The sequence below is a fragment of the Protomyctophum bolini genome (assembly GCF_963924005.1).
Source record: "Protomyctophum bolini genome assembly, chromosome: 21".
NCBI classification, from domain to species: Eukaryota; Metazoa; Chordata; class Actinopteri; order Myctophiformes; family Myctophidae; genus Protomyctophum; species Protomyctophum bolini.
Window position 1 is genome coordinate 28,417,927 of NC_137882.1, and position 16,331 is coordinate 28,434,257.

Genomic DNA, 16,331 nt, shown 5'->3' on the forward strand with positions numbered 1-16,331 from the left:
CCTAACTTAACTATTATTGTTAATGTTAAGTAGCCTAAACAATATCTCTCTCTCACACACACACACACACACACACACACACACACACACACACACACACACACCTGTTGCACCGGACTCCGTTCCGGTGATATTGATTATTTATTAAGTAATAACAATATGCCTACTAGTTGCCCAAGTTTCACATCATCTGCTAATTAAAAGCAAACATTACATTTGCGGATGCTGTAAACGTGTGTGTGTAAATGGTGCATTTACAGGTAGGCCCTACTGTATATAGCGGCTTTCTCTAAGGCACTTTACAAAGATTGTGCATTACATTCACACATTCACACACCGATGCCAGAGGAAACCGCATGCAAGGCACCAACCTGCACATCGGGAGCAATTATATAGGGTTCAGTGTCTTGCTCAAGGGCACTTCGACACTAAATCTGGGGGAGCCCGCGTTGGAACTGGGAACCTTGTGGTTCCCAGGCCATCTGGCCACTCTACCACTGGGCCACCGCTGCCCCGCTGCTGTGGACTGTATGTGCACGCGTGTGCTTATAACTTATTGAAACTTGAATCTAATGAAGCTGCTTTTGTTTGAAGCAGGAATCCACCATGGAAACACTGAAGCTGGACATGCTGCACACTCTGGAGGAGCTGGAAACCGAGCAGTTCAAGAAGTTCAAGTGGTGTCTGCAACAGCCCGAATATGTTCACGGTCTCAAGCCGCTCAACAAAAGCGCTTTGGAGAAAGCCGACAGAATGGACACCGTGGACTTGATCAAGCAGAGCTATAACCCTAAAGCTTCTCAGATCATCATGGTGAATGTTCTGAAGCAGGTCAACAGGTTGGATCTGGCGAAGAGGTTTAGAACCACACGCAAAACTCGCAATGGTAGGTGAACAGAGGGTAGACAGTACAGTACAGTATGTCATCTTAACGGTCCTATAACATGAAATTAAACTTTTCTGTGTGGAGTTTGCATGTTCTCCCCGTGTCCCCTAGGGTAGGTATACCCTCACAAAAACCATGCAGTAATCCTGGTCACTAAACTGCCTCCCCCTGGCCAGCCGCCTGATGGAGGGGAAAGGAACTGGTTGGAATAACGTGTTCCTTCCACACGCTACGTCCAACCAGGGATACTCCCCCCTGTCGGGTGTGTTGTCTATCCCCTTCTCATCATATAGGGGCTTTTATGGAAATTGCTCTCAGGAACAGCTGAGAGCTCAACTGATTTGATCGTATCGCCCCACTTTGTTTAATTCCTCCCTCTTCAGTCTTCAGTTCCACATTTGCATTTCCACTTTGTTTACACTATGCAGTTTCTGCCATTGTTGATTTTCCAAAGTTGTCATGGAATGGAAACAAGCCTGGGTTTATCTATAGCATCAGTATTATAATGACTCAAAGATGAAATCTTTTGCATGTCAGCGCCCCCACCACATCAGGACATTGTGGTATACTGCAGCTAAAACTGCTTTAGAGGCCAGACAGAAATGACATGGACTGGTTATATATCGGAGCAGTGATTTAGGCTCAAACAATTAGAAATAAGTTTGAGGGGCATAAACAATATGATCTAAAAAAGTAATTTAAAATGCATGTTATAGCTTATTTAATGTTAGTGTTATAGCAATGAATGATATCAATTTAAAACACTGTAGATTGCAGTGACTACCAGTACCGGTACCCAGAGGACATCGCCGCGCCACCAGACAACAGACCATCACCTACTCCTCCTAGGGTCATTAAGGTCAAGTTCCACTCTGCTCTACCGGCTGTAATGTTCGGTAAGAAACGTTTGCTCTTGTTGCCTCTAAACGTGAGGAATTACTTTATTCATGGATTCATGGATTCAAAACATTATGTCTTGATGTTATAGTCCGCCAGCCAGGGTGGGAAATGTGGTATACAGCTGTTTTTTTATTTGCCTAAAATTCTCCTGATCCAGAGACTAATGCACCAGAACCTTCTAGAGGAGACGCACCAGGTGCACCAGAAGATGCACAAGATGCACCGTCCAGAAAAATACGTGAGACCGTGTCTGTCTGTCTGTCTGTCTGTCTGTCTGTCTGTCACACACAGACACACACACACACACACACACACCTGTTGCACCGGACTCCGTTCCGGTGATATTGATTATTTATTAAGTAATAACAATATGCCTACTAGTTGCCCAAGTTTCACATCATCTGCTAATTAAAAGCAAACATTACATTTGCGGATGCTGTAAACGTGTGTGTGTGTGTGTGTGTGTGTGTGTAAATGGTGCATTTACAGGTAGGCCCTACTGTATATAGCGGCTTTCTCTAAGGCACTTTACAAAGATTGTGCATTACATTCACACATTCACACACCGATGCCAGAGGAAACCGCATGCAAGGCACCAACCTGCACATCGGGAGCAATTATATAGGGTTCACTGTCTTGCTCAAGGGCACTTCGACACTAAATCTGGGGGAGCCCGCGTTGGAACTGGGAACCTTGCGGTTCCCAGGCCATCTGGCCACTCTACCACTGGGCCACCGCTGCTGTGTAGGCCTACTGTATGTGCGCGCGTGTGCTTATAACTTATTGAATCTTGAATCTAATGAAGCTGCTTTTGTTTGAAGCAGGAATCCACCTTGGAAACACTGAAGCTGGACATGCTGCAGAAGATTCACCAGACGCACCAGATGCACCGTCCAGAAAAATACGTGAGACCGTGTCTGTCTGTCTGTCTGTCTGTCTGTCTGTCTGTCTGTCTGTCTGTCTGTCTGTCTGTCTGTCTGTCTGTCTGTCTGTCTGTCTGTCTGAATATTTTATTGACAGCTCAAAAGTATAATAAGGGGCCATCTACTGGAGACGAGTAGTATTACTCCTCTGAGTACCAGAAATAATGATCTGGTGTGTGTGTGTGTGTGTGTGTGCGTGACTGTGTGCGTGGCTGCGTGCGTGCGTGCGTGTGTGTGTGTGTGTGTGTGTGTGTGTGTGTGTGTGTGTGTGTGTGTGTGTAGGCTGTGCTCTTCTGGCGGTGGGTGTGATCGTGTTTGTGGCTGCGGCTGTGTGTGTGATTGTGTTTTTGGTTCCAGGACTACGAGGAGACATAGAGGACCTTTTAGAATGTGAGTCCTCATCCTCTAATTGGAGGCCTAATTGGCTAACATATACAGTATAGTGGGTAAGCTTAGTGTTTCCCAAACTTTTTCATGTCGAGGACCCCCGAATTGACACTAATTAGCCCGCGGACCCCCATTTGAAAAGATGTGCCAGGGACTCCCATATGGAGAAGATCTTTACGGCTCTAGCAGTGATTCTGGTTACATTTGTACACTCTTGTATACACTCTTGGGGCGGATACCGTCCTATAAAGTCGGCTCTTCGGTGCTACTGAAAATGTCTGGGCTCTACAGCGCCGAAACAGCGGTATAATAGGAGTATGAATCGGCCCTTAGCCTTCAGCCGCGTTGCAGAACCGGCGCACGGTTTCCACTATAGGAACGTTGCTTACCCTGTTCTGCACATGCATCGTTTCCAAAAAAACAGTAAAGGTCCGAAAATGAGCTAAACTAATTTGACTTTAGTTCGGGACCAGAAAATCCAAGTTACGGGTTGAAACGAGTGTTCAAATCGCTTGTTTAGTTAGCCGCTTCCATATTATTCACGGAAGTTGTCCCAGGAGCTAAGTTGGAAAATCGAATTCCATATTATATATATGTGCATATACCGGTATATAATATATAGCCTATACACACCTCACTTCATATATATATATGAAACACGTCCGTTGTCCGTCAGAGGTTTAAATAAATCTAAATGTGAAAAGGACATTTCTTGTGTGCTGGCAGTGGCTATAGAGAGTATGCACATGCATGGTTTTCCCATCAGGACACGCCCCCCTCATCTAGACTGAGTGGCAAAACATTGAGCAGCATGGAGTGTTGGAGTTTGGAAGCGCTCGTTGGAAATCACTCAACCGTCCTGCCGTACCACCCGTTTCTAAACGTCACATAATGCAGGAGGCAGCAACATGTTGTGTTATTGAAAACAAGCACTTCCAAACTCTGACACAATCAAATGCAGGGCATTTCTTGACAGAAAGTAGCTCATAACGTTTCTATGGTGGATTTTTATGAAACAAAAACTTTGCAGATAGAAAGAGGATAATTCAACCTTTTCGTATACAGCTGCAATGTTGGTGAGTTTAACATTGTTTAATGCAATCAGACAGGACCTTTCTGTTTGGATGAATGGGCTGTCGAGGCCAGAAAGTAGCTTTTTGCCACTCAGTGGGCGTTCCCGCATAACTTCCAGGTACGATGATGTCACGCGCATACCCCTCTATACGCCTTCATCCCTATTTGTACCATTGAGCTTTGCTCTTATAAGACCATTCATCTTAAGATGAAAATAGTTTTTTTTTTAGTTTTTTTTAAATAGGCAGAAATGTGACATTTTATTTATTTTTGACTATCAACACCGTACTCTGTGTATACACCTTCAGCCGCCTGTAGCGCCATGGGTGGCTTCCAGTGTAACAACAACAACACAGAGTGCGTGTCCGCCCTGGCTGCCTGCAACGGACACCAGGACTGTGCCGACGGCTCCGACGAGTGGCCCCAGAACCAGAACTGTCTGGAGGACTAGCCAGAATCACTCGGACGAAGTATAGACTGCAGTAAGCATTATCCTCGTTTGAGCATTTACGTTCTTTAGAACACTTTTCACGGCCCCACTTCTGTGTTGCTGTTGGTATCGTGGTGACTCTCAATTTTTTGTCAATATTTTTTTGTAAACTTTATTTTTAAAATTTCTTCACATGACATTACACATTTAGCCTACACAAAAAAACACAAAAAAAACACACAAACATTACAGACCCCCCCCTACCCCCTCCCCCTAGGCTAAAAGCAGGACAAAGCACAGGTCCAAAAAAAGAGAGTCGAGACAGGGACATATAGTCGGACACTAAATGGCATAAAAGCATGCTCTGATGAAGGCTGCATAGCCGAAACGCGTAAGCGTACTTTGTCCGCCATTTATTACATTTTTGGATGTGCTACCTTTTTGGAATTTTTAAATTCCTTTTTTTATTTTTTATTAAGTATGCCTGGTTTTGTGGTGATGGGTGGGTGATCCACATGCACTGAAGGGTTAGGGGAGGGGATGATATTGCGATGTCACTATATATCATTGTTTTCTTCTTTGGCACATTTGAGGAAGAAGCCCTAAATAATACAAAGGGAAGACATCATTGTACATACATGTATAATCACACCAAGGTGTCTAATGAAGTACTGTCACCTCATAAACACATGAAAAACTGGAAAGAATACAAAAGTCACGGCAACGGAAAGGTTCTTTCAATAAATACATTAAAACGGCAACGTTCTGTTTTTTCGCAGGTCATCCCTATACCTATACTACGACCAGATGAGTTCCAGTGCAACTGTATCTATGGTAACTGGCAGTGTGATGAAGAAGATGATTGCGAGGACCACAGTGACGAGATTGACTGTCACTTGTCATTCTCAGATCCAACAGATTTATTATTATTATTATTATTTAGTTTAATTCGTCATTCAGTCAGAGCATATCTTTTGCTATAGTTTGCTTTTAAGCAGTTAAGACCCAGATGGATGTGCCACTGCCAATGTGTTATTGTCTACTGCATCTCTCTAATGTAGATGTATTCACCTATACTCTTCTCCTCATTGTGCATGTGGTACGAGGTGTACGTCTTCCGTATAGGATTATTTTTGCAAAAATAGATTATTTTGCTGTTTTGGCTTTTATATGGACCAAACTGTCAGAAAATGATGGGATTCGCATTTTCCTGGACCCCCCCACCCCTTTTCTGGTGGTGTCATCTATTTTAGGACCTCCCAGAACAGTATAGTCTACATGCACCAGCCAATTAATTTAAATTTTAAAATCAGATTTTTGTTGATTTGTTTGTTTTAAAACATTCTGAGCTGATTTCTTACACTTTTAAAGTGTCCAGAATAATCTTTCTGTTGTTTCGTCACCTGGGACCCCCGGACTGACAGCTGTGCCTATCTCAGTACTATAGGCTGAGGAGTTGTTCTGGTTGTTCCTCAGAGCTGCTCCTGTATACAAGAACAATGTCAAATCAGATCATAATTGAACTATAACAGTTGTTTTTTTAGCTGGGCTCTGATAAATATTTTTTTTACCGGGGGTCTTATTTCACAGGGATCCAGGGCCAGTTTTGGCTCTATTCTTGCACCCAGTTCTGCGATAACTATTTTGAATAATATTAAAAAACATTGTATCTTTTTATGTTATCTTGGTTTTATTATGTATTGTACTTTGATGGTTAATTAGTATTCCCAGTATTATTTATAGGCCTAGTTTTTTATACAGTTATGGTTGGCAGCCAGTTACTGCAGGGCAGGGCCAGTTCGATGCCTCTCAGCACCCAATGCGAGATTAACAGAGGTCCCCGCAGGCCGCACATATATTACAAGGCCTTTCATATATTACATACAGATTGGCTATTTTCGAATAATAGCCATGTAATGTATATTTTTGGGGCTTGTTTTCATAGACCTGGCTGCATTTCTCTCACAAAATCTGGTAACAACGTCTGGCCAGCGTACGAGACCTGATGCTGCCCCCATGTGGCGATAATGGTGTACTGTATGTGTACCAAAAGGAGAGAAAACCACTAGGCCTACTATTTAATTTGTTTCAAAAGAAGTTACACAAGCAATTTCATATCACATGTGGGGGAAGAAAACAACTTTAGTTACTACTAGATACTTTGTAGATTTAGATTATTAACACAAAACATGCATAAAGGACCACTTCACCACTTTTCAACCTATCTTCATATAATAGGTCCTCATTAATAATCATGGTAAAATGGCACAATTTCTTCCTACTCAGTCTGTATCTCATAGGAGGGCTGTGGGCAGTTTAGAAACCGTCTTCCAGTTACATCATCATTAGACAGATTTTTTTTAAACAAGATCTTTTTACAAAAAATGTTTAGATTTTCATTATCGTGAGAACGATGGCTTCCATTTTCGCATTGCAACTTTTCAGGGCTAGAAAGCCTGCAGTTTCTATTAACTTGTATTCCACATCGATGATGTAACAAGACGGTTTCTGAACTGCCCACAGCCCTATATGAGACACAGACTGAGTAGAAAAAAATTGCGCCATTTTTTCATGATTATTAGTGATTAGGAAAAATTAGTGATTAGGAAAAATAAATCACGGCACCTCATCTTTAAGCAAAAACGTTGAGTAGGCCTACCTTTTCCTCCAGAAAAGTCAGAAAAAATGCCCATGCCCAGGCCAGGGTTGATTGGTTGGTTGCTTGTGGGCAGAAGCCCCGCCCTTCTCAGTGAGTAAACTCCACCCTAATGGTCGGCTCTGCTGTCAGTGAGCGGTCGGTATCCATGGCGACCGAAGCCGAAGCACTCGCTGTTGTGCTGCATGTGTCAGCCGGTCATTCACTCCACGGAACAACTCCGGGAGGGTTGGTTGGTTGGTTGACCGTTGAAGAGCTGTGTGTCGTCTACAATTATAGTTCTGTTTCATGTCGAAGAAGATGAACGCAACAACTACACCTGCAGTTTCTCCGGCGACGACATCAAAAACAACAACAACAACAACACATGTTGTGGACACTTTGAACTCTTAAACGCGAAACGTTTAAACTTTTCTTTTTGGCATTTATCGCAGCTAGCCTGCTACGACAGAGAGTTAGTTAGTTTAATAGTTTGCACTCTCTGCAGCTCATCATCGGCAGCTGGTCTCGGGACCCGCGTGTGCGTGTGTGTGTGTGTGTGTGTGTGTGTGTGTGTGTGTGTGTGTGTGTGTGTGTGTGTGCGCGTGCGTGTGCGCGTGGCCAGCCTGCCAGTGCAGTGCAGGTGAATAAAACTGACACGATGATCCCCGACGAGTGTCCTCCGCTCCGGGCCGCCGACACGACCACTACCAGAACCCCGCCGAGGTGTCACTGCGACCCGGCTGCAGAGCTGAAGCAGAGCCGTGGAGGAGCAGGGCTCGCCGCGGTGGTGCATGGGGCGGCAGGGCTAGGCGGCTTGCTGGCGGACATCAAGACCCCCATCATGAACGAACCGTTCACCGACCACTACAGCATCCTCCCCGGCAGAGAACTGGGAAGGTAAAGGTGGATTTATTTTTCTGTGTGTTTGTGTCTGTCTGCTCTCCCGAGGAGGGTTTTCTTTTTGGTCCGTTTACTCTTTTAAAAGTTTTGTTTTGGACGGTGGTTGCTGCGTGTGTGTGTGTGTGTGTGTGTGTGTGTGTGTGTGTGTGTGCCCCTTCACCTAATGATTCTTCCATCAGTTCTCAGAGAGTGCATATAGGGCAGGGCTAATACAGATGGAAGTATTAAGACTCAGGATTTGACTTAGCCTAATATTTAGACTTTGACATGATTGAAAATGTCAGAATCGATAAAATAGATCTGCGAGACAGCGAGAGTCTAAATCTTAGGCTAGATTTGCACTGGCTAGATTTGCACTGCACACTGGCAGGTTAGCTATTCGTTTATTTTAATATGTAGACCTGTACCTACTGTACAAAGTCAAGGGTCACATTTTTGTCAATAGTTTTTTTCCATACAAAATGAGTGGACAATAATATTACCAGAAACACAGAGAGCTAGCTATAGTCCAGAATGACCATAACAGGTCTGTAACTCTGAGAGTGAACAAATGGAACTAAATGGACCCTCACAAGTCCATTTGTTTCCATTTGTACACACTCAGAAATAAGGGGCCGGGTCCCTGCAAATAAAACCTTTGAGAGCCACCAGTACTAGTGGACTCCTTATATGCCATTGCCATATAAGTGTCGTAGTAAATAAGTGTCATAGGCCTACATATGCTGAAGATAACATGGAGACTTGACTTTCAGTAATTGGGTCGTATGATCAAAATAAGAACACTGTTCTGGTGTGTAAACAAAAGAAAATTAAAAAAAATCTAGAATTTGCCACAGACAAGACCATGCAGTCTTTGCTATGATGAGCCCTGTACAAAGTGTATTACAAACTAAGTGAAACAATGCTTAAAATAAACCACTGGAGACGTTTAAAGACAGCAAAGTAGAGCCAATAGTTCTGCAGGGTAAGAGTGACCGGATATGGGAACAGTTCGGACCCGGGCTCCCCCAGAGTTAGTGTGGAAGTGTCCTTGAGAAAGACTCTGAACCCCTAATTGCTCCCTATGTGCAGGTTGGTGCCTTGCATGGTTTCCTCCGGCATTGTGTGTGTGTGTGTGTGTGTGTGTGTGTGTGTGTGTGTGTGTGTGTGTGTGTGTGTGTGTGTGTGTGTGTGTGTGTGTGTGTGTGTGTGTGTGTGTGTGTGTGTGTGTGTGTGTGTGTGTGTGTGTGTGTGTGTGTGTGTGTGTGTGTGTGTGAACTGTGAATGGGTGAATGTAATGCACAATCTACGTAAAGCTCCTTGGATAAAGGCACCATTGACCATTTTCATGATTCTTCACCAAATTAGATTGCATAGGTGTATCTATCTATCTATCTATCTATCTATCTATCTATCTATCTATCTATCTATCTATCTATCTATCTATCTATCTATCTATTATTATTATTAATTGTGCAGGACTAACTGCAGTCATATTGCCATAGATGAGATTGTCACTGACAAAAGTGGATGTTGTACACTAGTATCGATGGCTGACGTCACATGCTGGCCACATGACGTCCGACATCCACCCTGGAGTTACATAACTCCCATGTTCCCATGTCCGTCCCGAGGTCCCCATGATTCGATTTTAACCCATTCTGACCTGAGATCAGATTCGTATACGAGGTTTCCACTGGACACACACACTGGTCTGATTAACCCATTCTGACCTGAGATCAGATTCTAAAAAATGTCAGTCGCTCTTTGATTTTTCAAAAAATAGCAGACCTACAAGCTCGTAGATCTGCTATTTTTCAATAGCTAAAGCATGACATGACGCTAACACCAAAACGGGTTCCCGTTCAGAATGGGTTAATTTCGACGCCTCATAACCAAGACGCCTGTCAAACTTTGGCGCCTAGTCGTCTTGGGTCAGCGTTGTCAATGTAACCGCATTATCCCCTGGCGTCTGTCCCTACTGTGTGTGTGTGTGTGTGTGTGTGTGTGTGGGGGCATGTCTTCATTATAGGCGAAAATCACACCCATGTGAAGTGAGTGGCATGCACTCTTATATGACTGTAAACAAAGTATCATGTGATAAATTACGTGGTATTATTGGAATGGCACAGACTGGCGAAACCCGTCGATACCGATATCAGCATTCTACTTAAGACAGTATCATCGGCAGCTTTTCCCATACTGGCATCGGTTTCGGAAAAAACAACCACCGTCCTTTTACCATGACTAATAATGTGACTGACTTATTATATACAGTTGCCAGTCTTCAAGTGGTTCTCTCTCTCTCTCTCTCTCTCTCTCTCTCTCTCTCTCTCTCTCCGTCAACTTTGTCGTGAAAGTAAAGAGTATACTGAAAGGCACCGTGTGTTGATTCAAGGACCTGTGCATATACAGATTAGAGTTTCTGATCTGAGCCGTTAAGAGAGACTCATGTGTTAAGTTATATAGTGGTGACTGATTCAATGTCATTGCGGCCAACCCTCTCCTATTATGGAGCTATTTGAACTATGTGTGCGTGCGTGCGTGTGTGTGTGTGTGTGTGTGTGTGCGTGTGTGTGTGCGCGTGTGTGTGTGTGTGTGTGTGTGTGTGTGGCTTTGGCGTCGCATGACCTGGCATTGTGAGTGAGCTTAGTTGCCATGATGGTCCACATCAAAGGCTGGGTTGAGCTGCGCTATGCGTACATTACTCCACTAGCAGTGGTTCTCAACCAGCGGTCCGGGGACCACCAGTGGTCCTTGAAGGGGGTTCCAGGTGGTCCCCATGCAGCTGAATGACGGAGAGTTGGTAACCAAATGGACCCTTATATAGATCTTTAACTCTTGAGTGTAAATGGACCCTTACGGGTCCCTTTGGTACACAGCTCCTTCTCAAAAAATTAGAATATTATGGGAAATATTACACATTTTCCTGTGTAATATAATTAAACAAGTGAAAGTTTCATATATTCTAGATTCATTGTATAGCCTGGCTAATAAGCCAGACTCGAATCACACGCCGGCATGCAGGCAATTTATTTTCTTTTTTGCCAACGGCTGATTCGGTCTGACTTATTAGCCAGGCTAGATTCATTGTGCATAAAGTGAAATATTTAAAACATTATTTTCGTTTGAATCTTGATGACACAAAAGATAAATAAAAGAAAATATTTGAATATTTTACAAGACCGCTAAAAATGTTTTTTATTTTATTTATCGAGAAATGTCGATCATCCGAAAAGTATATTAATGTATGCAGTCAATACTTGGTCTGGGCTACTTTTGAACAAATTATTTCATCAATAATTGGATGTGGCATGGAGGTGATCAGCCTGTGGCACTGTTGAGGTGTTATGGAAGCGCACGTTTTCTTTGATAACAGCTTTAAGCTCATTTTGTATTGTTAAGTCTTATTATGTCTATACCTTCCTCTTGACATCTACAACCTAGATTCTCTGTGGGGTTCACAGGTCAGGCCGGTTGGCTGGTCAGTTAAGCACAGTAATACCATGGTCAGTACACCTATTACTAGTATTTTTGGCTCTGTGGGCATGGTGCCACGTGGAAAAGGAAAATCAGCATCTCCATGAAGCCTGTCAACGTATACTGAATATATGTATATTTGTCAAGTCACCCTAGTTATGATCAAACTCATGTCTAGGGCTTTAGATTGTAACTTTAGTGCAGGGGTGCCCAAAAGGTATATAGATCGTGATCTACCAGTAGATCACATGACGTGCCCCTAAAATATATATATATCATTTTAATATAAAAAAAGGCATGTCTGCCACTTGCATTAAGGTGACTTGATTGATTTATATAAAAAGGGCCTGTCGGCTCAAACACACAATGTAATACTTTGTTTTCGAATTGTTGCGTACAATTATCAGTAGCATTACAAAGTCAAATACCCAAACCAAATCCACCATTTCCATCTTAACCCCTCTATTTCCCATTCCATGTGCGTTTGTCTTAGATGTAACACCAGCGCCGCTCATCCAAAGCCCCCTCAAGTACATTTTGAAACTATTTTCAACAATGGGATAATAGTTTTATTTTTGGTGGGTATAGATCTTGTTGAACTGGACGTTTTGAAAGTAGCTCTCAAGTCAAAAAAGTGTGGGCACCCACCCCTGCTTTAGTGGAATATCCACTAAAGTTTAGTGGATATTGTTGACGACAACATCCACTAAAGTTTAGTGGATATTGTTGTCGGTGTTACATCGACGACTGGAACCACACGACCCGCATGCCTGCTGCATGCTTACCGGTCCAGAAAATCCTGTTCATTAGTCCAGAGTTGGATGGACTTGATGAGCCATTGATCCGAAGCAAAAGCGTGAACTAGAGTATAGTGAGCCAGTTAGGAGTCGTTCCCTCAGGGCTCTTCAATGCACGGCTTTTCCATGCATGGATGCACGTGTTCGGTGGTGTGCACGTATCGTGGGGATGTGCGTGCGTTATCAAACTAATGTACATTATAAAAAAGACATATATCGTCTCTGTCAGGTGGAAACTTCACATGTCCAAAACTGTTGATTTTTCAGGATTTCGACTTCAAAAGCATCCAAACTATTATATAGCAGATCCACAAGCTCCAGACGTGTCACCATATGCACCGCGCTTCGAGTTTGTGGATCTGCTACTTTAGATTTTCTTTGTGTGACGCTGTACGCTGTACGATCAAGTAGTGAGGTGTTCATTTACGAGAAGAAAAGAACAAACAAGTTAGAAGAATATGGAGATAAGACATTTGTACCCGACGACGGCAACGATATAATCAGTTTTTAATAAAACACTCGAGACGTGTTGTGAGCTTGTGTGCAGGATTGGCTATTTTGGATTGTTGTGCAACGCCAAATTGGTCAATCAGGGGGAGATATAACTTCATCAAACCATTTAGTCGATTATACACAAATTCATTTAGAGCCTTTTGTTCTCTCGTCGTCGATCCATTCCATTGATGCGTAAAAAAATAGTCTACAATAAAAGAATAACAAATGACACGATTCAAGATTTTTCGAAGAATCAAAAGAAAGTAATCAAATTTTTGCCGAGAAAATAATCGTGCATGTGTATACAGTATGCGCATGCAGACCTGCTGAATATGCGATCGTGCGGCAGAGGTTACATTATATATACACACATAAAGAACAACGTGGTTTGACCAAACATTTGATTGCCCCCCCCCCCCCCCCCCCCCCTCCTCCCCCCCCCATCGCACACAACTGTTTGGTCAAACGCACAAGACTTCCATTGGAAAAGCATTGAGAACACGGGCAGCACAGAGCATGTCCGTCTGATATGTGTGTGTACGACGAAGCCAGAAGGCAACCCGCCGTGGAGATATGTCTCACGCAAGCGTCTCATCAAAGCCACACATACCTTTCCTGCAAAATGAGTTAGCCGTGCATTCCTGCGGTAACGCTGGCTGCGTCTGGGGGTATATTTTTGGAGTCTCTCAAAGCTATTAAAGCGTGTTCTTCTTTCCGATGGACACGGGGAATTTAATTTCTTCTCGCCCTCGGACCACCTCTCGGTTCACGTGGAACTCGATGTTTCCCTTTAACCCATTCTGACCCGAGATCAGATTCATACGAGGTTTCCACTGGACACACGCACTGGTCTGATTAGCCCATTCTGACCTGAGATCAGATTCTAAAAATGTCAGTCGCTCTTCGATTTTTCAAAAATAGCAGACCTACAAGCTCGTAGCGCGCCACTCGGTGGCGCGCTACGAGCTTGTAGATCTACTATTTTTCAATAGCTAAAGCATAACATGATGCTAACACCAGAATGGGTTCCCGTTCAGAATGGGTTAAATTGAATAAAGCTGTGCAGAAAAATAATTCACGTCGTTCCTGCAGCCAAAGCATGCACGGAAGGCTGGCCCTTGTTCTGTTTAAAACTCAAGGCAGCAGAGCACTGTATAGACCAGTGGTCTTCAACCCCTTTCATATCATTTCTTTTTTATTCAACATTTGTACCGGCAAACGTTGATCAAAATCATGCATATGTATTGTAGACTTGTAATGCAGATGTTTAACAATACTTTAACTCTTGAGAGCATGAAACCAATTTCACACTCTCAATAGTTAGAGAGTCTAATAAGGGGCCATTTGGTTACCAAGTGATAACTCTACATACATTTAGCTGCATGGGGACCACCTGGAACCCCCTCAAGGACCACTGTCCTAGACCAAGGGTTTCCAAACCTTTCAGGGCACGACTCCCCAAATTAATCATATTTGAACTGGAAATCCCCCCAAAAATAATCATTATTTGAACTGGAAATCCCCCCAAAAATAATCATTATTTGAACTGGGGACCCCCAAAAATAATCATAATATTATTTGAACTGGGGACCCCCCAAAAATAATAATATTTGAACTGGGGATCCCCAAAAATAATCATATTTGAACTGGGGACTGCCTTGACAAGCACTTGGAATTGTAGGGGTCGGGGCATTACATTTAGCTTGACTCTGTTCCACAGATACATATTGTGAAAATAGCCTAACTTACAAGCTCACAACACCCCACCTCCCCCGGTGGTCCGAACCCCCAATTTGGGAACCACTAACCACATAACTCCCAGAGTTACAGACCCTTTAACGGTCCCATTTGGAACCCCTTCAAGGGACCCTGAGGGTCCCTGAACCCCAGTTTGAGAGCCGTTGCCCTACATCTCACAGACAAGAGGCCTCGTTCTAATCTATTTTACATGGCTGCTCCATCCGTTCCTGACCTCAATCCACCCTACCTGGCTGCACACTCAGTATAAATCACATGCATCAGGTATACATTCCTTCAAGGGACATTTCACCGCTGTGAAGAAACTGCAGTCGCTCAATGTTAATAGTATAATTTATAGTAGAGATAACAGTAGTACAATTTGAAATTGGCACCCTAATATGGCCAGAAAACGCTTCTGAAAGTTGTTGGAAGCAAGTGGGACTATGGGGTATCAGTATTTAACGGCTTAAAGAGTCCTATAGCACCATGAAAGTTCAGAGCCTGGCTGACTCCCTGGCTGTTTGAGTGGCTTTAAAGCCTTCTGGATTCCACAGTATAAGCACTGTTCCATGCATGAGGCTTTTCCAGGGCAGATGTGAGCTGTATTAGCTCTCTCTCTGCTTTCTGTCTGTTCCAGTGTGTCGGCATTTTTTTTTTAAATCTTTTCCAATTGCACCCAGGAATAATAATGAATCAAGAATCAAGAGGGGTGTATGTGTCAGTCTCTCTTGCAGGTATACACGACCGGGATTGACATATAGACATATAGTTTGACATATATTAAGATAGACCTGTGCGGCCTGTTAAGACTCACCCGTGATGCGGGTTAAAAAATGACCCGTGGCTCACGACATGTGTGGCGGGTCACAACTAATCCGTGCTGCTGGGTTAAGTTAGGGTTTGGGATAGTGCTATGGGGAATTCACACTATGGTCCTGGGTCGATGCAACGTGAAAGCATTGAATACAGTTGAATGAAGTGTACTCGGATATGGATCGATGCAACGTGAAAGCATCGAATACAGTTGAATGAAGTGCACTCGGGTACGGATCGATGCAACGTGAAAGCATTGAATACAGTTGAATGAAGTGTACTCGGATACGCATCGATGCAGCGTGAAAGCATTGAATACAGTTGAATGAAGTGTACTCGGATACGGGTCGATGCAACGTGAAAGCATTGAATACAGTTGAATGAAGTGTACTCGGGTACGGATCGATGCAATGTGAAAGCATCGAATACAGTTGAATGAAGTGTACTCTGGTACAGATCGATGCAATGTGAAAGCATTGAATACAGTTGAATGAAGTGTACTCGGGTGCGGGTCGATGCAACGTGAAAGCATTGAATACAGTTGAATGAAGTGTACTCGGGTGCGGGTCGATGCAACGTGAAAGCATTGAATACAGTTGAATGAAGTGTACTCGGGTGCGGGTCGATGCAACGTGAAAGCATTGAATACAGTTGAATGAAGTGTACTCGGGTGCGGGTCGATGCAACGTGAAAGCATTGAATACAGTTGAATGAAGTGTACTCGGGTGAGGAAGAATCAAGGTCGAGAATCATGGCCAGTGGGGACCAGGCAACCGTATTCGGGAACAGTTTGAGTCAAACGGACTCAGTGTGAAAATAAGGAAATAAGATATATTAACACTTATTGTCCTTTTTAGTGATATTCATTCATTTTTTGACAGCTTCTCAG

At 43.4% G+C, this 16,331-nt stretch overlaps 1 protein-coding gene across 1 annotated transcript in view; it reads left to right on the plus strand.

Annotated features, from left to right (window-relative positions):
* The first annotated feature begins 7,480 nt into the window (after positions 1-7,480).
* The window catches only part of LOC308336273 (serine/threonine-protein kinase 17A-like), a 75,608-nt gene continuing 66,757 nt past the window's right edge, over positions 7,481-16,331 (plus strand). Inside the window, exon 1 of the mRNA XM_080793584.1 lies at positions 7,481-8,135. Within this exon, the coding sequence (XP_080649710.1) occupies positions 7,897-8,135 (239 nt within the window). The 5' untranslated portion in view covers positions 7,481-7,896. The remainder of the gene's footprint in view (positions 8,136-16,331) is intronic.